Source organism: Sciurus carolinensis, chromosome 10 (genome assembly GCF_902686445.1).
Source record: "Sciurus carolinensis chromosome 10, mSciCar1.2, whole genome shotgun sequence".
NCBI lineage: Eukaryota > Metazoa > Chordata > Mammalia > Rodentia > Sciuridae > Sciurus > Sciurus carolinensis.
In genome coordinates this window covers 110,602,309-110,624,578 of record NC_062222.1, presented here as the reverse complement: position 1 = coordinate 110,624,578, position 22,270 = coordinate 110,602,309, and the positions used below count along the sequence as shown (strand labels likewise).

General features: G+C 39.4%; 1 protein-coding gene across 3 annotated transcripts in view; it reads left to right on the top strand.

Annotated features, from left to right (window-relative positions):
* Nwd2 (NACHT and WD repeat domain containing 2) overlaps positions 1–22,270 on the top strand; it is a 165,473-nt gene that overhangs the window by 131,702 nt on the left and 11,501 nt on the right. For 2 of the 3 annotated variants that reach the window (XM_047567318.1, XM_047567320.1), the window contains 2 exons: positions 13,476–13,679; positions 18,154–18,298. In XM_047567318.1, coding sequence (XP_047423274.1) covers positions 13,476–13,679; positions 18,154–18,298 — 349 coding nt within the window. Of the gene's footprint in view, positions 1–9,219; positions 11,198–13,475; positions 13,680–18,153; positions 18,299–22,270 lie in introns of those variants that run through there. The other variant, XM_047567319.1, reaches the window with a different exon arrangement.

Below are 22,270 nucleotides of genomic sequence, written 5' to 3'. Positions count from 1 at the left end.
AATAGCTCTACAAAGGAATAGATTGCATCTAAATTTATCAACACAGTTATTGCTAAAAAAATGTGTAAAAAAGGGGTATAGAACATGTCCCATATATAATTTATGTTAATTTGTAAATGGAAAACAGATGCAAAGGGGTATATAACAAATTTGTAATAATAGTTGTATCTTGGGAAGGGGGAAAGGAAATGGCCTGGATTTGCAGACCAAAGGTGATTTCAGCTTTACCTGTTATATTTTATTTTTTTTGTTCCAAAAAAGACCTGTTGGAAATGAATGGAGTCTAGAAGGCTAGAATCAAAAAGAACTGCACATAAGTACTGTGTTCTGGTTCAGAAAGTCACGGTGGAGGCTTGCTGTTCTCATGCTGTGGTACATGTATACTGAATGTGAACAGTTCAGTAAGAGGCACAAGACGGTGGGATCCAGGTTTCTCACTATGCAAGCCGAAATTTACAGATGAGGGAGAGGAGGAGGCTAGCACGATCTATGGGCAGTGGGGCAGTGTGGGAGACAGTATGGAGAACTTAATAGAGATGAATACTACCAACTTAATATGGAGCTCAGATGGAATAGTTATAGATTTATTTATAGATAACCTGCATACACACAGGTTTGCATATGCGATATAATCCTGCCACCTGCGTGAGCCTAAAAGAAATGACACCCCTAATAGCAACAAGCACATCTGGCGCCCAGATTCTTGTTTCCAGTGCCATTCCCCAGTAAAAAGACCAGGGCTCCTTGAAGACGTGAATGAGTTTGGGACTGTAGCATCTGGCAGGGTCCTATGGAAGGAGTTCTTAAAAAATAAAATAAAAACTTAGAGTATGTCAAAGGGACCCAGGAGCCAAATGAAAGAGCTCTCGGTGACTAACGCTAGAATAATTTGAGTACCAAAACAACATCATAGGATTGGATTATGACCCAAAATATGAAATAAATACTCATGAGTAAATGATTAATTAACTAATAAGTGGTAGGAAGGGGACAAATATCCTACATAGAATAATTTCCAAGTGAGTAAATGATGGCGGGCATAACTCCCACCCCTTAAATGTGGGCTGTGCGTGATGACGTGCATCTAATGAACACAGTGTGGAAATGGCCGGAGGGCAACAGCCACCATGGAGAAGGTGTAGACACCGCTGGCAGGTGATCAAGGTCCCCACTCATAAACTAGACTAGTAGTAACCACATAATGAAGATGGCATTTTATCTCTCTGAGCTTCCTTCCAAAAACTCATAACTCCAGTCTAATAAGAAAACTTAAATTCCAGTAGAGGGGCATCTTACAAAATATGGGACCACTTTTATTCAAAACAGATAAGGTTACCAAAAAGCCTATGAAAGCCTGGTGCAGTGACACACACCTGTAACCCCAGCAGCTCAGGAGGCTGAGGCAGGAGGATTGCAAGTTCACAGACAGCCTCAACAATTTAGTGATACCCTATCTCAAAAGTAGAAGGGCTGGGGACATGCTCAATGGTTAAATACACCTGGGGTCAGTCCCCAGAACCAAAATCATCATCATCATCATCATCATCATCATCATCATCATCATCCTGTGAAAATGTCACAGCTAAGAGGAAAGAAGGAAAATAACACCTAAATGTGACATGGCATCCTGGATGGAACCCTGAAGCAGGAACAGGACAGTATGTAAAAATTAAAGAAATTCAAATAGGCTGCAGGCTTCCGTTCAAAAAAAACTGTACCAACATTGCTTCAACACTTGTGTGAAAGGTTAAAAATAGAGGAAGCTGGGAGGAGATGGTATATGGAAACTCTGTACTAGCTGCTGCGTTTTTCTATACGTCTAAAACTTCTAAATGGAGACATAAAATGCTAACCTGGTCTTCGAAGAAAAATTGAACTTCTAAAAATATTGTTTAATAGTTTTTAAAAAATCACTTGAAAATATGTCAAAATGCTAAGCTATCAAACTCCTGTATGGGGAAATAGTTGTTTGTTTTATTCCACATGACTTTCTCTAGTCTCTTAATTCCTCAGAATTAGAAAATGGAAATTTAGAGCAGAATTCTGTCCCTAATTATGTATGTTGGTAATTACAGAGGGCAATTTTAGTGTTTATTTGTTTGCAGTTGCACTAGTAAATCAAAAATCTCCAAGTAAGGCCAGGATCTAAGCTCAAAATTGTTGAACTTCTTTGTACACAAATCTTCATGCAAGTAGTGGGGTGACTTTCTAAAAATGGAATTTATACCTACTGGCAAATTTATGTGCTCAGCAAGGTTATGCCCATTTTTATTGGCATTCTGTATCTGTTGCCTAGAAACCCCTAGATTCTTATTTCCTCTGTGAGTTTGATAAGCAAAAAGATCTTATCACACTGTGTTTTCATTTGCAGGTCTGTGATTGTGAATGGAATTGAGCATGATTATTTTTCATGTTTACTGGCATTTTGTTTTGCTTTGCTTACGTGAATGACCTGTTCACGTCAGTGTCCATTTCCCATCACTTTATAACAGCTCTGTATGGGTGTTCTGAATATTATCACTCTTCTCTCCTGACATCTGTGACACTCTTCCACTTCCTCCCCCACTTGTGTCCACACAAAAGGTGGGTGGCCCTCAGCCCCGCTGCCCTGCCGTCATCCCCCCTTGAGCTACCTAATCTGCGCAGGTGTCTCGCTGCCCTTCTAGAATGAAAATGCCAAAGGAGCAGGGGCTGTGAAAGCCTTGTTAGTGTGACCAGTCCTTTTGGGACCCAGAGACCGAGGCGGTTCCTGGGACAGTCTTGAGCAAACTGAGACAGTTGGTCACCCTATCAGGTAAGTTAGGTGCTTGGTCAATTCTTGATGAATGAAGGCATGGTGACAAGACTGGCCTTGTAGCAGATGACTCCTTTGACCACAGATCTGCCTCTCTGACTGCTTCATGGACAGCACCACCTGAAGGCACAGAAGCCACATTTCCAATAGGTCCAGAATGCTCTCCCCACCCCATCTCCATGAGCTCGCCTCCTCCTTTGTCCTCACTTCCTCAATGACTTCTCTCTCTAGCAATTTAAAATTTCAGTAATCTACACATTTTGCAGTTCTCAATTTTGCAAGGCAGCTGACCAGGGTTAGGGTTGTAACCTGAACTTTGGAACTGCTCCAAGTTGACTGGAAACTGCAGAGTAGCTCCATTCCATCTGATTCTGTTAATCAGTTCTTTAACTCATATGGCTGCTGCCCTGGCTTAGGTATTTCTGAAGAATAATGGTTGTGTTCAGTATTTTCCAGGTAATGAAACTTCATTACAGACAAAAGCAACTTGTAAGTAAAAAAAAAAAAAAAAATTATTGAGCTAAATAGTTCAGCAGTGGGTTTAAGTATATAAATTAAATAACCATAATTAAATCATGAATGTCAGTTTCCAGAAAAAGACTATAATGTGATTATAAGAAAGCTGAGAATTGTTAGCACTCAAAGAAACTTAATTGGAGCATCAATTTAGTTTTACTGCTGTATAGTGAATAAGGAAATCATTTAATCTTTGACTTTATAATTTTAGGGTGACTGCCAAACACACCTGATTATTCCTGACAAAATCTGATTCCTTGTGTTCACTTTTTTGCCTATATTAATCAGCTTGGGTTGCTGTGACAAAAGGCCAAAAACTGCATGGCCTGAACAGCAGAGACTGATTTTCTCACAGTTCTGGAGGTTGGGAAGTCTGAGAGCAGGGTGCCATTATAGGCAGGTCTGGTGAGGGTCCTCTTCCTGGTTTGCAGATGGCCACCTTCTGGCCAAGTCCTCACATGGCTAAAATTGCTCTGGTCTCTCTCTGTACTAATACAGGCACCAGTTCTTTCAGATCACAGTTCCACTCCTCCTATGACCTCATTTAACTTTCATAACCTCCATTAAGTCCTCATCTCCAATACGGTTACATGGGGGTGAGGACTTCAAATGGATTTTAGGGATACACAGCAATGCTAGTCTTCTGTTTTAGAAGAATTGAATTTAAATAAATCAATTTTTGCAAACAGTTATTAACACAGAGATTATTATACAAATTGCTTCGTCTTTTAACTTCTACTTTGTGAGTTGTCCTCTGCCCCACAAGGCCGGCCTGAGTTGTCTGTGAAGGTGACTCCACACACCTGTGGCTGTTTCCTGCTGGCTGGTGCAGTGAGCCTGGCCCATTCACCCCTTTTCCTCCACCCTGGAGAGCAGAGTTTGTCCTCAGCTGACCACACATTTTCTCACTTTCCCACCACCACTAAGTACTGGTCTGCTTGTCTTGGATAAAGACACATTTTACTCCCTTTTCGGTCCATTCTTTAGTTCTATCTTGTGGGCATATATAGAAGCAGGCCCAGCACGTTTCCCTATTCATTGTGTTTAAATAGTGGCACTTTACATATTGCCACGTGCTTTACATTGCATGCAGATGTAAGTTTGATTCTTACAATAAACCAGAGCAGACGAGGGGGCGGGTAAGCACACAGTGGTGGAGCCTTCTCACCGCCCACAGTGTGCAAGCCCAGACTCCAGAGAAGTGAAGGAACTGCCCGGCTCACTCCTAACACCTCGGCTTCTCTTAACCTCCAAATATTCATAATTTCTCTGTAGATTAAGTACGGTGTGCCTGAGTGCATCTCTTTGTTTCTATATCCTGTTTCAGAGAATCACATTTGCAGTATGTGAAATGACAAGCTAACTGTGTACAAACTGTGGGAAATGAATATTTTTTGCCCACAGACAGATGCCAGTAAATAGCTAATTGTTATAACTATCAAGTCTATCATGAGTATCTGGATAATTGCATGCTTTCAAAGGAAAAACACTTAAATTTATATGCTAAAGATATCGGCTAACATCTGTTCTTGACAACCCAACGTACAACGTTATATCTCTAATAATTGAGAGATGAACAATATTCTTAAGATATTGCCATATGTCTTTTGGTGCCAAAAATTATGACCTTTTTAAAAAGATCTAGATCACCTTTACTGTAGGCATTTAGTTCTGATAGATAATGTTTTAGTCACTGGTCATTATTTTCCGATTTATTATCATTTTCCCATCACGTCTGTGCAAGTCAGAGTTCTCCAGAGAAATAAAATCAGTAGTGGGGGTGGGGGGGTACTGTAAGGAATCTGTTCATGGGTTTATGGAGGCTGATAAGTGCCACATCTGTCGTTGGTGAGCCCAAGACCCAAGGGTAGCTGGTGGTGGAATTCAGTCCCCTCTGAAGATCTGACAACAGGGGAGCAACTGGGATAAGGCCAAGTCCAAGGGCAGGAGAAGACTGACATCTCAACTCAACCGGCAGAGAAGTAACTTCTCCCTTCCCCTGCCATTCTGTTCTGTTTGGGCCCTTGGAGGTGGTAAGTTGCACACCCAGTTTGGGGGGACAGTCTGCTTTACTCAGTCTACCAATTCAAATGCTAACTCATCGGCAAACACCCTCTCCACACACCCGGAAATAATGTCTGACCAAATGTCTGGGCGTCCTGTGATCCAATCAAGTTGACACATAAAATTTACCATCTGGGTCCTCTTTCTTCTTGTGACACATGAAACTTTACAAAGTTTAAGAAATTAAACTGTGGAGACTGTCATGCTAAGTGAAATAAGCCAATCCCAAAAAGCCAAAGGTCGAATTTTCTCTCGGATATGCGAATGCTAACACACAATAATGGGGTGGGGGTGAGAATAGACATTCATTGGATTAGACAAAGGAGAATGAAGGAAAGGGAGGGAGGATGGGAGTAGGAAAGACAGCAGAATGAATCAGACCTAACTTTCCTATGGTCATATATGAATGCATTACCAGTGAAATTCACATCATGTACAACCACAAGAAAAAAAATAGGAAGTTGTACTCCATGTATATATAATATGTCAAAATACACTCTACTATCATGTATACCTAAAAAAATAAAACTTTAAAAAATTGAATTGTAAGATACTTCACAGTGAAGTGCCTTATATTTTTTAAAAAAAATTTAAATAGATGTGTATTTCCTGACTTTCAAAACACTGAGAAAATACTATTAATTATATGAATAAGGTACAGTTGACCCTTTGGTAAGATTCAGTTAGTCCCATTCCATAGTAGTACTCTAATAGCAAATATTCTGTGAGTCCCAGGGAATGCATCATAACTTCCTGTGTCCCGCCCCCACCAAACAAAAAATCAGATTGAAAGAATACCACCACCCAAGGCCATAACATTGAACATGTCGTAGTCCTTATGAACAGCACCCCCCAGAATTATGCAGTATACAACCTGCACAGCCATACGTGGTATCCTCACCAAGAGCACTGGCTGGAAGGGCCATTATTAGCAAGCAAACCATCTGAAAACACTTTGAGAACAAAGAATATCACTATAATTTGGTGAGGTAGAAAGAATGAGGTAAACGAATTAGTGTCATTTTCAAGTTTGTCACTACCATTAGAACCAGTCCATGAGCCTTGGGTTCTCTTCAGCAACCCTCCTAACTCACAGACTCCTGGGTGTTAAATAAGATCATGCATGAGGGAACATACATAAAACGTGAATTTTATTTTCATAAATACAAGGGAAGCATATGGAAAGGGAGGCATTGGTGCTTTGCTTTGGTGATTGACTTGAGGGCATAGGGCAGTTACAGAGTAGTACCTCTGTTTTCCAGCAGTGCTGGGGTGAATGGGGCTCTCTCTTGTCCATTCCAGCTGCTCCCGTGAGCACTGGCTCATGAACAGTGATGCAGGATGCTCCTGCCTACCTCCCTGCAAAGCACACCATGTCAAATCCCAAAAAGCTATCTCTGTCTGTCTTACCTGGCAAATTGAACTCACCAGCACCTTCAAGAGTGCTTCGTTTTCTCTGTTCTCTAACTGCATATCATCAGACCCAGACTTCAAAGTTCTCAGTTGCAAGCCCAGGAAGAACTAACTGCACATAATGAACAGGTGTGGGGGATCAATATTTGTCCAATGGAAAAGAAAAATCAATTGAGGGGGAAAAATGTAATCTATAAGCCTTGGAATGCAGTGACTTAGATGTATCCATATCTGCATTAAAAAAAAAAAAAAGGAAAGGGACAGAGAAAAGTACAGTCTTTTTATTTTTAAGTTCCTAGTTATAAAGAGCTCCACAGTTTAGAAAGCATTTCTTTAACTGTGGTGAAATTCACATAACATGAAAGTGGCCATTTGGACAATACAGTAGCATTTAATACGTTTACAATGCTGTCACCACCTCCATCTAATGCCAAAGCATCAAGAAGTATTTCTTATTCTAGCATTGTACATGAACAAACTACATGTAGAATTATTCAGGTTCTTTCTTAGACTTTTTAGCCCTTGGGACCCAACTCTCTGGAGTGTATTTGAACTCTCAAATGGATTGTTGCTTCCCACCCAACGAATATAACATATCTTCCGCATTTAGGAACAGAACAACTAAAACATTTTCCACATTTGGTGAGGTGGGTAGGAGAGGTGATTACAGATGTCTACAAACAGGTGAAGTCCTATAAATCTATGTTTTTGTACATATAGACAGAATGTTTAAACAATTGAATTAAAAGCTGAAAATTATTTAAGTCATATGCATTTCTTCTGTTTAGAGTTCTAGGAAAATTGATCAGTAATGTAGCTAATAAAAATGGACCTCAGTGTAAAACTGACTGTGGCCCCCCAAATCCCCACCAATTTTTTTTCTGCAAACTGGTGAAGTTGTTTTAATAAAGCAAAAAAAAAAAAAAAAAAATGAACTTCTTGAGCTTGGGATCAGAAGGACGTGGGAAGTTTGTTTTCCTTCAGTGGTGATAGTGCCTATTCCATCACTAGTGACCGGAGAAGGAGCCCTGCTCACAGCATCTGTGGACCCCTAGGTGGTTCATGGACACTTCCCCCAGAAGCAAAAGATTGGCGCCATCTTGCCACCTAGAATCTTCCCGCTAGCCTCTTGGACTTGGTCCTACCTTTCCACCCCTGCTGTGATGTATGAGCTAACTTTGCATCTGAGTTGAACTGACTCTAAATTGACTCTCTCCAGTCCAGGTAAATATTTACAAATAATTGTGTATACAAATAATTTGTGTGTTACATTAGAAATATCACCACAATGAACCCCAAAAATGCTTCTTGGAAAATGTGGCAGCAAATTTCTCTTTTGCTGTTTCTCAAATAGTAAGATAAGATGAAAGTAGAATCCTGTCTTGAACTCCTGAAAAATAACTAATTCATGATTTATGAGCATTCTACCTAAAGGAAGAATCAATATAGAGGGGAAAAAAGACTCAGGGAGAACAATCCAATAAGTAACTTTAAACCCACACAGCACATTATTACTTTTCTAAAGTTCTATATTGCCACTTTATAGGAGGTGTTCAATATGTATTTGTTATTTGAATTGAATGAGGATATTTTTCTACTTTAAAGAACATTTTGCCTTACTATATTGATTAAATAATTATAGTATTTGGTGCCAGGTGTTCAACTCAAAGAAATGATTAGTTTTAAATAGCTTTTGATTTTTGTAATCTTTTATTTTCCAAGTCTTACCTCTTCAATGCCTGCTGACCATTGTTCATAAGACTATGGGTGTGTGTACATGTGTTTTACCCATATTAGAGATTCTCAAATTCTAGATTCATTTGGAACTTCATTTTAAAATGCAGGTTTCAGGGATTCCTCAACTGCAATGTTCTTTAGGTTTGAGAAGGGACCTAGGAATCTGCGTTTTATTTAACAAGCATCCTGGGTCAATTTTGCAGGTAATCCATGGAGCACATTTGAAAACTGATCCATAGTTTTGACTGTAGTCTTAGGGGAACACTTTATCTAGAGCAGTTAGTACCTTCCTAAGGTAATGATAACTGGTTCACTGAGAGAAGATCTTGTTTCACTAGTCACTTATTTGTCCTTTTCCCACTTTATCAGCAAAATCCAGATGGTCTTTCCTTAAGTCATGGTAGCTGGGTCCATGATGTTCCTGAACTGTGTTCACTTCTGGATGAAGAGTCATCAGTTACTAAACCCCATATTTAATATCCTGTCTGTCTAACTGGTCCTCCACCCAGGACCAAACTGTACTGAATGCCTGTTTGGAGTTTGCTGGTGCCTACAGGGTAGACATCCTCTTATTCCCTACCTTGTCCCCTTGGGTTTACTGGATGATCATCCAGTACAATATCCCACTCTGTGTGCCACACAGTTCTGAGGTGCTGACTACCATTATCCAGAATAAGCCAAGAGTATTAGGATAATCATTAGGCTGGTTGTCCAAAAATAAAAGATCATTTCTCTTTGTATATGTGGTAGAATGATCGGTCATACCTGCTTAACAGAGAGACCATTAGACATTGAAAAACAACTTTAAAAAATAAATTTTATTAAAAACAGCCTGTCATCAAAATGACCCAAAAACCAATGCAGATTGAAATGTGAGCATTCTTAATTGGACTTCAGACTAATACAGTGAGTTGGGAAGGGAACACTCTTATCCCAAAGAGCCCTCTATGAAACCCTTGTATCCCATACTGGATTAATGTATACCAATAAAAGGAAGTCCTGCCTTGTAAGCCCCTTCAAAGGGACTGTTGTGCCCAAAGAGAACAGACAAGTTGTATCTACCTCCTGCCTGGTGTTGGGGCTAGTACTGAGGAGACCTAAACTGAAAACAGTGAGTTCAGTTAACCTGTCACCTTTAGTAAGTCAGTTATAAGATGGATTATGTGCTAAGGTGAGAATCAAGGCAGACTTCAACCAGAGTTTGCGTTTATATAGTACCTGCTTAAGAATATGGCTGAAATGAGAGTGATTGCAAAGAACTGGTACCTTCCCAAGCTGTCCCTCTCTCTGTTGAGAGCTGAGCTATTGTTTTGAATACAAGAAGAAGCTTCAGATAAGAGAACAAATTTTAATGATTTTTTTTTATCTCGATGCATTTATCCAACAGTTTTTCAAATACATTCTATGTGCTAGTGTTACACGGCTACCTGCAAAGCTCAGGTAGCCGTGGAATTCCCCTCTTTATCCTGTTTCTTGCAAACACACCAGAAAGATTTCAGACATGTCACTCAGAGTAACAAGCATGAGTTTATTAGAAAGGACAGGGAAAGGAAAAAGGTAACTGTCCTGAGGGAGAGAGGGCCCTCCCAAGAGGGGAGAAGGGTAGAGTGTGGTCATGCACACCTGCAATCCCAGTGAGAGGCTGAGGCAGCAAGATCGCAAGTTTAATGCCAGCCTGGGGAACTTGGTGAGACCCTAAGCAACTCAGTGAGATCCTATAAAATAAAAATAAAAAGAGCTGGGAATGTGGCTCAGTGGTAGAGCACCCCTGGTTCAATCCCCAGTACAAAAAGTGAGAGAGGAGGACAGTGTGCCCTTGTTGCCCTCCAGTTTTATTGGGGGGAGGGGCCCCAAGGAACTTTGCAGAGAGTCCCACCCAAGTCCATCCACTCATTGACCTTTGACAGCATAGGAACTGATTGGACCTGCCTCCAGGAGAGGGTGGTGTGGTGCCCACAGAGTTGGAGTTTTTAAGGGAATTGTGTCCCTCTTTTTGCCTCAGTTGTCTGCCCCCTTAATCAGTTTATTGCACTTTAAATAACCCTCAGCAAGCTCTCTTCATAAGGGTCTTGATCTTTTGATTGCCAGGGTGATTAGGTGTGGGGACAGTGACAAGGGAGGGTGCAGACCACCTGATCAGGTGTGACATGATCTTGAATCAGTAGCTTTCCTTAAGAGGGTATAATTACAGCTGGGGGAGGTTTGGACATTCCAGGCCTGGACTCCCAGTGCTGGTCTGTCAGATGAGGCTCCCTGTGGTTTCCAGTCCCTTTGTTGTCCTTTTCCCACTCCCCACGCCTGGCTGACTAGCTGCCCGACACTAGGAGTACACAGCTCTGGCCACGCCCTGAGGCTCGCCATGTTGTAGTAGTTTGTAGGTCATAAACTTCTTTGGATGGATCTACTACGGACTTTTATTATTCTCTCACTTGCCTGCATCAGATGGAAAGACACTGTGAAGACTGCTCTGGTAGGCACAGAGCTAGTCAGAAGGGCCCTGGGGAAGCTCACACAGCAACTCACATCCCGATGGGTAGACAAGCTTGACGTTTAGCTGAAGATGCATGTCAACAGGAGGAAAGAAGGAACATACCCACAGACTACCCCTAGGCCCCAATGCCCCACTTAGGGAAGACAGCAAAGACTTAATTGAGCCACAAATATACCACTATGGTAAGTGAATGAATATTTTGAAATGAATATTTATGTTTTCAGAGTTCTGTTCTTTTGAGAAAAGTTATAAGTGAATAATTAGTGATAATATTCATTAGTATTATGAATGATATCATTAATATTATGGATGATACTAACTACATAATAAACTCTAGATTATGATTTTCCATCTGTTTTAATGCACCTGTGTCAATTTCTTTGAAATACTTGTGGAATTGAAAACTTGGGACTAAATGGATTAAACACAAATACTATATAGCAGACATAATTGCATGGATGGTGTAGATTTATGTAAGAGTTCCCGGGTGTTCCCGCCTTGTTTCCGTTAGATAAGATGTTGTAGATTGGCAGGCATGTTGGCACACACCTGTAATCCCAGCAGCTCAGGAGACTGAAGCAGGAGGATTGAGAGTTCAAAGCCAGCCTCAGCAACTTTGTGAGGCCCTAAGCAACTCAGTGAGACCCTGTCTCTAAATAAAATACAAAAACCGGGTTGGGGATATGGCTTAGTGGTTAAGCGCCCCTGGGTTCAATCCCCAGTACAAAAAAAAAAAGATGTTGAAGATTAATTAGGTATTCCCAGTACTATAATAAGCTAATAAAATAGAACCAGAAGTTCAGTCACCTGGATGGCTTGCTAAAACAAAGACTGTTCAGCTCCATAACCAGAGTTTCTGATTGAGTCTGGGATAGGAGCTGAGGGTTTGCATTATCTACCAAATGCCCAAGTGATGCTGATGCTCTGGGTCCCTGGACCACATTTTAGATTTGCTGGCTTGAGCAAACTTGAAAGTGTTACTCCATGAGGAACTATGGGTAGCATGACTGTTTAAATTTCTACATATCTGTTTTTTGTGTTTCACTTTTGTTTTTGTACAAAAGCTTACATATGAACTGCAAAAAAAGAAAAGTTTCAATAAAAAGCAACAAATTTATAATATAACCTAAGTAAATTTAAAGTCATCCACTCAAAGATACCTTGAATAAATTTATATTCTTATAAAGTCTCATATGTATAGGTATGATTGTGTTTATGTATATATATATGATATTATCTCATCTCTCAAATATATGTAATATTCTGTGTAAAACATTGGAATCATCCAGACTGTATTTCCCCCTCCCTCCCCTTTCCTCTCTCTCTCTCTCTTTCTCTCTCTCTCTCTCAGTACCAGTGATGGAACCAGGGCCACTTAACTACTGGGCCACATCCCCAGTCCTTTTTAAGACAATCTTGCTAAGTTGCTGAGGCCAGCTTTGAACTTTTAGTCCTCCTGCCCTAGCCTCCTGAGTTGTGGGGATTACGGGTATGCACCACCACAGCCAGTCCCTTTTCTCTTAATAATACTTTATAAACCTCTTTCCTAGCTGGTGTAGTTCTACAGTATAATTTAGAACATCCTTTTGAATGGATGGATCTTAATTTATTTAAATGTTTTCCTTTGCTGGACATTGAGATTGTCATATCAGTTTTTTCCTGTTCAAACAAACAGTTTCAGCATAAATATCCTGTTAAATCTTTATATACATTCTAAATTATTTTCTAAAGACAAATTCCCAGAAGAAAAACTTCCAGGTTAGAAGTCATATGGATTTGTAAGGCTTTTAAGACATAAGGTCCAAGTAAACTAAGAGAAACATTAGATCATTTTACATACCCAACAGCAATATATGGTATTTTCTCACACCTTCACATAAAACCCAGCAATGTTTTTTTGTTTGTTTTTGTTTGTATGGGGGTTGCCAACTCAATAGGGAGAAAATGCCCTCTTGTTGATATTTTGAATTTTTTTTTAGCTGCCGATGGATTAGTAATAGCATTGCATCCAAGGCTGCTGTACTGCCCTGTGTAACTGTGTGAATCAGGAGCCTCGAATCAGACTGTCAACCCTTGACAGAGCAATTCTTTTGTTTGAGGCTTTGTATGTTTGACATTTTATAAGATTCAGCATGTCATTTTTCTTTGCCACAAACAAATCTCAAAGAAAAATCTCAAAGCTTTTGTATTGCTATATAAAGTTTGAGAAAGTAAATTTAGGCTATGGAAATCATGCATTTTACATTTGTCTGCTGTGATGTACCAGTTCATGTCTTGGTATGTTGAATAATTTGTTTTTATAATTGTTATATAGTTAATCTAATTTTACTTCTAACATCAAATATCCGCAGTGGTGAAAAGAGAAAACTAATGAAGCAATGTATCTTGCTTTCTACCTTAATATTTGTTGAGTGACCACAGGCCTTGACTACTAAAATGAACTTTCTTGGTGATACACAGGGACTGTTAGGTGAAAAGTATGGAAACATCCGAATCCCCGGAGAAGTGGAAGCCTCAGAATTTGAAATGATTTTGGATGCTGCCATGGAGGCAAAGCTGGAGACCAAACTACTGGAAGAGTGGTACTGTCGGGATGAGAACTCCGTGCCAGCAGCTTATTACCTCAGACCTAAATCAGAAATGCTAAGGAGCAATAAAAATGCAGTAAGTCACCCTTCTCCCCATTACCAAAACCTATTTGTGTCACCCAAGGGTGATTTTCTCCATTGAAAAGTCACAGTAAGTGGGAAGTCACTCTGCCCTGGGCCCTAAATTTAACAGTTAAATCCACACTAGCCATTAGGGAAATGCAGATCAAAACCTCAAGGCCCTGACACCTCACACCTATTAGAATGGTGATTATCTACAAGAGACAAGTATTTATGAGGATGTGGAGGAAAGGAACCCTGGTACACTGCTGGGGGGATTGTAAATTGAAACAACCACTATGGAAAACACTAGAACACTTCATGCTCTTATGATGCAGCCATTCCACTTCTGGGTACATATACTCAAAGGAAATGAAGCCATTATCTTGAAGAGACATCTGTAGCATTACTCACAATGGTCAAGACACAGAAACAACTTAAGTGTCTATAAACAGATGAATGGATGTATTAGTCAGCTTTCTGTGACAAAAATACCTGAGAAAATCAACTTAAAGGAAAAAAGATCTATTTTAGATAACAGTTTTAGGGGTTTCATTCCATCATCACTTAGCTCCAATGTTTTTAGGCTGTGTTGAAACAGAACATCATGGTGGGAAGCATGTGGTGGAATCAAAAAGAGAGGAGAGGCCATGATTCCAGTAGCCCCTCCAGAGACACACCCTAATGACCTCACTTCCTTCCATTGGGCTCAATTTCCTAAGAGTGTGACCACCTCTCAATAATGCCCCAGGCTGGTGACTGAGCCTTCGACACGTGGTTAGTCTTTGGGGAAGGTTCAAGATCTAAACCGTAACAATGGATAAATAAATGATACACACACAGAGAGGAATGTTATTCAAACTTAAAAAAATAAAAAGGATATAAACCAAGGAGTGGGATAACTTGGTCAAAAGGAAGGTCCATTCCAAGTTTTCTGAGGAATTCCACACTACTTTCCAGAGTAGCTACACCAGTTTGCAACTCCACAGGCAATGTAAAATTGTGCCTTTTCCCCCACATCCATGCCAACATCTATTATTGCTTGTGTTCTTGATAATAGCCATTCTAATTGGAGTAAGATGAAATCTTAGAGTTGTTTTAATTTGCATTTCTGTAATTACTAGAGATGTTGAACATTTTTTCATATATTTATTAATCACCTGTATATCTTTTTCTGTAAAGCGTCTGTCCAGTTCCTTGGCCCATTTGTTGATTAGGTTCTTTGTATTTTTGTTCTTTTTTTTTTTTTTTTTTTTTTTTTTTTTTTTTTTTTGCAGTGCTGGGGATTGAACTCTACCAACTGAGCTATACCCCCAGCCCCAGGTTCTTTGTATTTTTGTTGTAAAGTTTTATAAGTTCTTTATAAATTTTGGAGATTAGTGCTCTATCTGAAGTGTGTGTGGAAAAGATTTTCTTCTACTCTGTAGACTCTCTTTTCACATTATTGATTGTATCCTTTGCTGAGAAGAAGGACTTAAAATTAGCATACTACAGTAACACAGTCACATCAATGTTTATAGCAACTCAATTCACAATAGCTAGATTGTTTTGTATGCTTGAAATTTACTGAAAGTAGATCTCAAGTGTTCTCAGGACAAAAGAACCGTAACCATATGAGGTGATGGATATGAGAGCTCCAGAGTTAATCACTCACCAGGTACATGTGCATCAAACTACTACATTGTGCCCCTTAAAAAATAATTTTGAAAAAAAAAAAAAAACTAAATCCAAAACTAAGAAAGTTTCTAATTTTCGTCACCTTAACTTTTTGCATCTCTGACTTTCCTTCTGGGTTTATTGCCTTCCTAAAGTATATCTTTTGGAAATTCCACTGATGCATTTGGAATTCCTCTAGTAACCTCTCTCATTTTGCTCATTTTAAAACCTGAGTCTATTTATTTATTCTTCTTGGTATGTGCCATGCTTATAGCTGTGAATTCATATGTCCTATCAGCTCTCAAACATTTGTAAACATCAAACAAGCTCTCCTCCACCCCGCCCCTTCTTTACTTTAATTAGATGTACTTTAGACCACCTCAGTCCATCCTCCCAGGATCTGAATTCCCTTTCCTATTATCAGTTTCTTTATCTCTCTTGGCTTCCTTCCAGGTTAGTTCCCTTTTTTTTTTTTCACTTCAGCAACTATTTCTTCAGCTGTGTCCACTTTGTGCATGTATTGAGTTTTTAAGTTCAATGGTTATATTTGTTATTTTGTGAGAGATTTGTGTGTGTGTGTTTTGGCATTTTTTAATTTTTGTTTTGTTTTGTGGAAGGAAGCGGATCCTTTTAAAATCTGCCATTATTTATGGTCTCATTTTTTAAATTTTTAATTTGATTCTTTTCCTTTAATAATTTGAACAATCAATTTATTTTCTTGTATCATCTTTGGAAACATGGAGTAAGGTTGATGTGTGCTTGAGTATTATGTATACATTATTTTTGTCTCCTTTCCAACTTGATTGGAAATAAGACATCTGTTCCCTAAAGCTGAATGAAGGAGAAGAGGGGAAGAATGTGCCTATCTGTTATATAGAATGTTTATAGAGATTGAAAAGTCCACTTTCAGCTTGAAGAAGTCAGAGCGGTCATCGACCCCCTTCCCCAGCAGCATGGAGTTCCTAAGATTAGAGGGGGGAATGAAGCCAGAATTGGGGACAGGCAGTTAGTGTAGAAATAGGAAATCGGGTCAGATCAAGAAAATAGAGGCCATCAAGCCATCCGCCTCTGGAAGTTGGAGACTGCCATAGGAGAATGGAATGTCAAGGACCTGCAGAGCCCATTGATAACCAAATTCACCTGCCCTTGTCAGAGACTACAGGCAGGAAAGTGCTGATTAATGCCCCCTGGGCCCTTGCCTGTCTGAATCACCTTGACCCTCCCTCTGCCCCATCCCTTTTCGCTTTTTACATTTCGAAACCAGGCCTAATCCCGCAGGCAGGAAGGGAAGAGATAAGGGGAAAGAATGGGAGAATGAAACCCATAAAAAGAACGAGATTTGCTCATCCCACGGATTCCGCCTTTGGGTCCCCTTCTTCCACCCGGGAGAAGTCTGCTTTTCCTTTTCTTTAATAAAGCTGCATTTTCCACTCTAAAAAAAAAAAAAAAAAAAAAAAAAAAAAGAGATTGAAAAGACGTAATCGATAGCCATCTTTCCTCTTAAGACAGCAGCCTTGATACAGTCAGTACCCAAGCCACTTCAAGAGGAGGAGAGCCAGGGATCAGCTACAGGTCTTCATTTCAGGACCTTGTATATTTGTCTTTGCGATTTTCAACATAAAACATTTCCTCTGTGCAATGTGTAATTGTGTTGGAATGCTTGATCTTTCTTTTCCCCCTAATATGCATTATTCAAAGCAATCTGTAAGAATATTGCTTCTCTGGATAGGAATATTAGAGTAAAGTAAATCTTTCAAAATACAATAGGTATAAATGTAGATAGCAAAGAATGTGAAACCTCAAGAAACCATTTACACGGTGGCTTGGGCCATTTGCTCATATATTACTGTTTAATTAGCTTTGTTCCATCTTCATTTATTTGTGTGATTCTCTAGGGAAATGTAAACTATTCCCAAAACCTCATGTGCTATTTCTATAATAAATGGATGTATGAATAAGATTATCCTCAAAACTATATAAACATTTCTTGATAGGCAATCCTCCCATTTTGTTTCCTAGCACATCATCCAAACCAATGAGGTGGAAACAACAAAAGACAAATAATAACCACCTCTTTAACTGTCTCCCCTTTGGAGGATATCGAAAGGATTATTTTGTTATGATATTTGTATCAAAACTCAAGAGGGAAAAATATGGTAAAATAAGAAAAACTTATCTTAGTCCTGAGTCTGGGTACTGTGTAAAGAAAGGAAGTTTATTTAGCTCCGTAGTTTTGGAGATCAACAGTCCAAGATTGAGCAACTCCATAATGGCATGTTTCCAGCTTCTGGTGAGGGCCCTCTCGCATCACCTTGGTGGGAGCTCACACCAGAAGAGAGCACAGAGTGACACAGGAAGACCCAGAGGCCAGGCTTGCTGTTTTTACAACAACCCGCTTTTTCTTGGGAGCTAATTGGAGCTCATGAGAAATACCTTAATCCCTTTCAAGACATATTTGTCACCCCCAGTGATATAACCACCTTCTGCTAGGCTCCACCTCTTAAAGATTTTTCCCCCTAACAACTCTGGGAACCAAGCTCCCAGCACATGAATCTTCACACACTCAAACCACATCTAAGTACAGCAAAGTCCAACCAAAAAACTGTCTGAGTCAAGTTACTGTACATAACTTGGGAAAGTTCACATGTAACATGGAGATAATTTCTAACTTTCAGGGCCACAGAGGGAAGGAGGAAATAAAGACACTGTCTGTCGAATACCTACCACAGTATCAGCACAGAGTAGACCTTCAAGTAATAGGAACGCTCTCGTGCTTAAATACTGTTTTTCCTTTGATAATTTTAAAACTTGCTTCTTACTTCTACCATTCATAGATGCAGCCTCCTGTCAATGCCGAAAATGAGAAGCCATGGCAAGAGATATCTGATGAGATCAAGACAATACTTAAAGCTGCTGTCAAGCTGTTACATGAAAAGGGTAAAATGAAACACAGCCAAGCTAAGAGGTACCTGTTCTCAGGTAATTTTCACACATTCCCAGTAAACTAAGAGCTAGATAAATAATAGATGCAGTCACTGCTTCCCTTTATGTTTCTATAAATTTCATCTCATTTAATGCCTGGCAACTTTAATTATTCTAATGTTTCCATATCCTGGAGAGGCAAGTGTTCTTTTGATTTAACTCATAGAAAAGCCTTGAGGGCTTCTCCAAGAAATGTGATTTTTAAAGGGGCCAAGGGGTGGCTGGGGATAATAGGCCAGATTCTGTCATTGCATCTCAGTTAAGCTATTCATTCATTCATTCACCCAGCCGCCCAGCAAACTTTTATGGGTCTATTGGCCTACTTTGTGCCAATCATTGGGGACACAGCAATGAACAGGAAGGCAAGGCCTCAGTTCTCCTCAAACTTATTTTTCAATAAGGGAAAATAAATGATAGTCAAGTAATCAAATTAATGAATAAGATCATTTCAGAAATGATAAGTAGAATCAATAAAATAAGTTCAAGTTCACTGAGATGGAAATGTGCTTTAGAAATTCTAGGAGCAGGAAAAAGATCAAGGTAGCCAGGTTCCGAGAGGGAGATATGCGGTCTGAAAATCATCTCAGACCATCAGAACCTTGTGCTTTGTTTGGGGTGAAGTGAGACGCCAGGGGAGAGTCTGAAACAAGATCTAATTTAACAATAAAATAAAAATCTCCCCAGCCACAGAGTAAAGACTCACTTGTCATCCTTTCTCAGCCATAGAAAGGAAGCTTCATTATTAAAAGCTGCACAGGGGATCACAAATCTGAAGGAATATATCAGTCATAGCTTCCAGAGAACAAACACTGGGTACAAGTAATCAAATATGTGTAGTATAGCATTTATTTTGAAAGTTGAGAGTGAGGAAATATTGAGAAAAAAAGCATCTTCAAAGTGGCTTTTTGAATGGTGTAGCAAACCATTTGAAAAACCTAAAAGGTCCCTGACCCGTGCTCTCTGGATATGTGTACTTCACATCATTTTGAAAGTTATGAATCATTTTGACAAATTCCAGAAAAAAAGCTAACAAAAAATTGGCCTCATTAAAAAAAAAAAAAAAAAAAACACTAAAATTGCCAGGAATAAGTACTATCTTTAGAATATACAGGTTAACATTTATCCTTGTTCCTTTGGGACTTTTTGATCCATTTTTTAGTCTCTGGCTCTTCACCTTTATCAAGGACAAAACAGCTCTGTTCCTGAAAATGTGCTGTATCAGAAAAGATGCCCAGAGCAAAACTTTTGTTTATATTAAAGATACCAATTTGAGGGAGGCAAACTCTAATTTACAATCTTAGGGTTCACATGTTCAAGTATTTCATTAGCAAACACTTTCTCCTAACTTTCTCCATTCTGAAGAACTCCATCCACATGGACAGCCATGTGAAGATTAGTTGCTTCATGTGAACTGTTGCAAGAGGTCTGTTTTCTGCTTGGAGTTACATTTGCTAAAGGTAGACATGGTCATGATAATTTTATTTCTTTTACATTTTAAACTCGTTTTGAGATCATGTCAGACTTCAATCATAATCAGAATGACTGGAGAAATTCCAGCTCTTTCAAACAGATCTAGTACATTCCTTTAATATTTTCATAAATCTTGAAAATAAGAATGCAAGATAGAACCTCTAAAGGTATATTATTTATATTAGACAATGATTTTTCACACTTCTGATTTCACCTATTTAAACAAGAGAAGATGAGAAGTAAATTAGACCCAAAAGTTTTACCCTTTTGTAAATCTCTAAACTGAGTGACTTTGGAAATAATAAAGAGAGTACTATGTCTCATGAATGATAGTTGCCAGGGCTGGGAATCTGTTCCCAATGTTGCCTTCATTGGGTGGTGTGACTTATTAAACTATAGTACACTAAGGACAGTGCAAAGACAGAAAACAAATACAGTATTCTATCAAGGAAAGGAGAAGTTTTAAAATATTTGCACAGACATAAGCATTGCATTACTCAGCTTTCTTTTTACTGTAACAAATACCTAAGATAATCAATTTAATAAGAGAAAAGGTTTATTTTAGCTTACAGTTTGGGAGCTTGCAGTCCATGACCAACTGGCCCCACTGCTTTGGGGCAGTACATCATGGTGGCAGTGTGTTGCAAAACCATTCACCTCATGGCTGGTAATAAAAAAGAGAATGAGGAAGAGACCGAGATCCCACAATGCCCTTCTAGGCCATGCCCCCAAAGACCTAAGATCTCCCACGAGGCCCCAGCTCTTAAAAGTTTCACCATCTCCTAAAAGCACTATTCTGGGGAACAAGCCTTTTAAACACATGAGCATTTGGGAGATGTTCCAGATTCATACTATGCAGGAATTTTGAATAAAAGTCTTCCCAAATCAGAAAGAATGCACTTTGCCTCCAAAAAGAACTCTGCAGAGTTGATTGTGTATCATATCACTTGTTTGTATTCACATTCATTTACTAATTCCATTCCGTTCCAGGCACTTTATGTACAGCCTCTTTTTAACCCTGAGCCAAGCTTTCATGAGTCCTTCCATCTTGGTTGATCTGCATCTCTTTTTATGTTCCAAATCTCCTGGTTGACACACTCTTCACAGATGTGATAATAGTAGTTGAATCACAGCTAAATGGTTTTCTGGGAGTCAGGGTGGCAGCACACATCTCTGATCACCAAGCATGATAGATAGATGCCACAGTTGGACCACTTCCTTTCTCCTCCTGACGACCTCAGAGTGTAACACCCTGCTAATCCAATCTGCTTGCCAACACTGTGCAGGAGCTGGAAAAGAGCGGGGCTGAATGCTACTTTCCGTACTCGACTGCCCATGATGTTTTACCTTGTTCTCCTTTTAACAAGTTTTACTCTTTTATAAAAAGAAGAGTAGACATATGTTATACAAGCTTCTTTGACTTCCTTAAGTAGCTTGCCCAATTAAAATGCTTTGTAAAATATACTGATGCTCATGGCACAGCTTACTGAACACAGATGGGTGTATCTTTTCACTGGAATCACAAATTGTGATTGATTGCTATAGTTACAGAAAGAACATTATCACAAGAGTTCCACTAAAAGTCATCATTTTTTAAAAAATGCAACTTCCTTAATAGTTACTTTATAGAATATATGGGTGTGTGCATTCCAGGGTTTACTTGACATTGGGGTTGTGGCCAGCAACACTGAAAGTTTTTTTAATTTCTGGCCAGATCAATACTATATATTCAGAGCCCATCCCACACCATGCTTCTATCATATCCCCCAAAAGTATGGTCTCCTGCGAAGACAAGCCTTCTCTGACCTCTCCAAGTGGGTGAGAACCCTTGCTGTTTGCTCTCATTCACTATGTTCTTCCCTGACACAGGAAAAACTAAAAACAATCAATACATTTATTTGTGGGAATCTAGGTTTAGTACCTGCTGTCCTCCACTGGACTATAAGTTCCACTCAGCTCCTCTAACAGAATGCCATGAACTGTGTAGCTTATAAACAACAGAATTTTTTTTTCAGTTTAGAGACTGAAGTCCAAGATGAAGGCACCCACATAGTTGGTGCATGGTGGTTCACAGATGACACCTTCACCCTGCTTCCTTATGAGGTAGAAGGAACAAGGGTGCTCTCTGAGGCCTCCTTTAAAAGGAAACTAATCCCATTCATGAAGGATCCACACCTATCATATTACCACCTACCAAAGGCCCCACCAGTTCAAACAGCATCTGGAATTTAGGTTACCATATATACATTTTGAAGAGATATAAACGTTTAGTTTATGGCAACCCCTGCAGGCTTCTAGTATTGTCTCTCTTACCTCAGCATTTTATCCTAAGGAAGTATCAGCATACTGGAATAGGGTAGGGACTCCCCTTGGATGAAGGTGAAAAGTAAAGAAGAAAGAAGGAAGGAAGGAGGGCAGATATCCAATTTTTAAAGAATGTTAGCTTTTTATTGCTGTGATAAGATACCTGAGAAAATCATTTTAGAGGACGAAAGATTT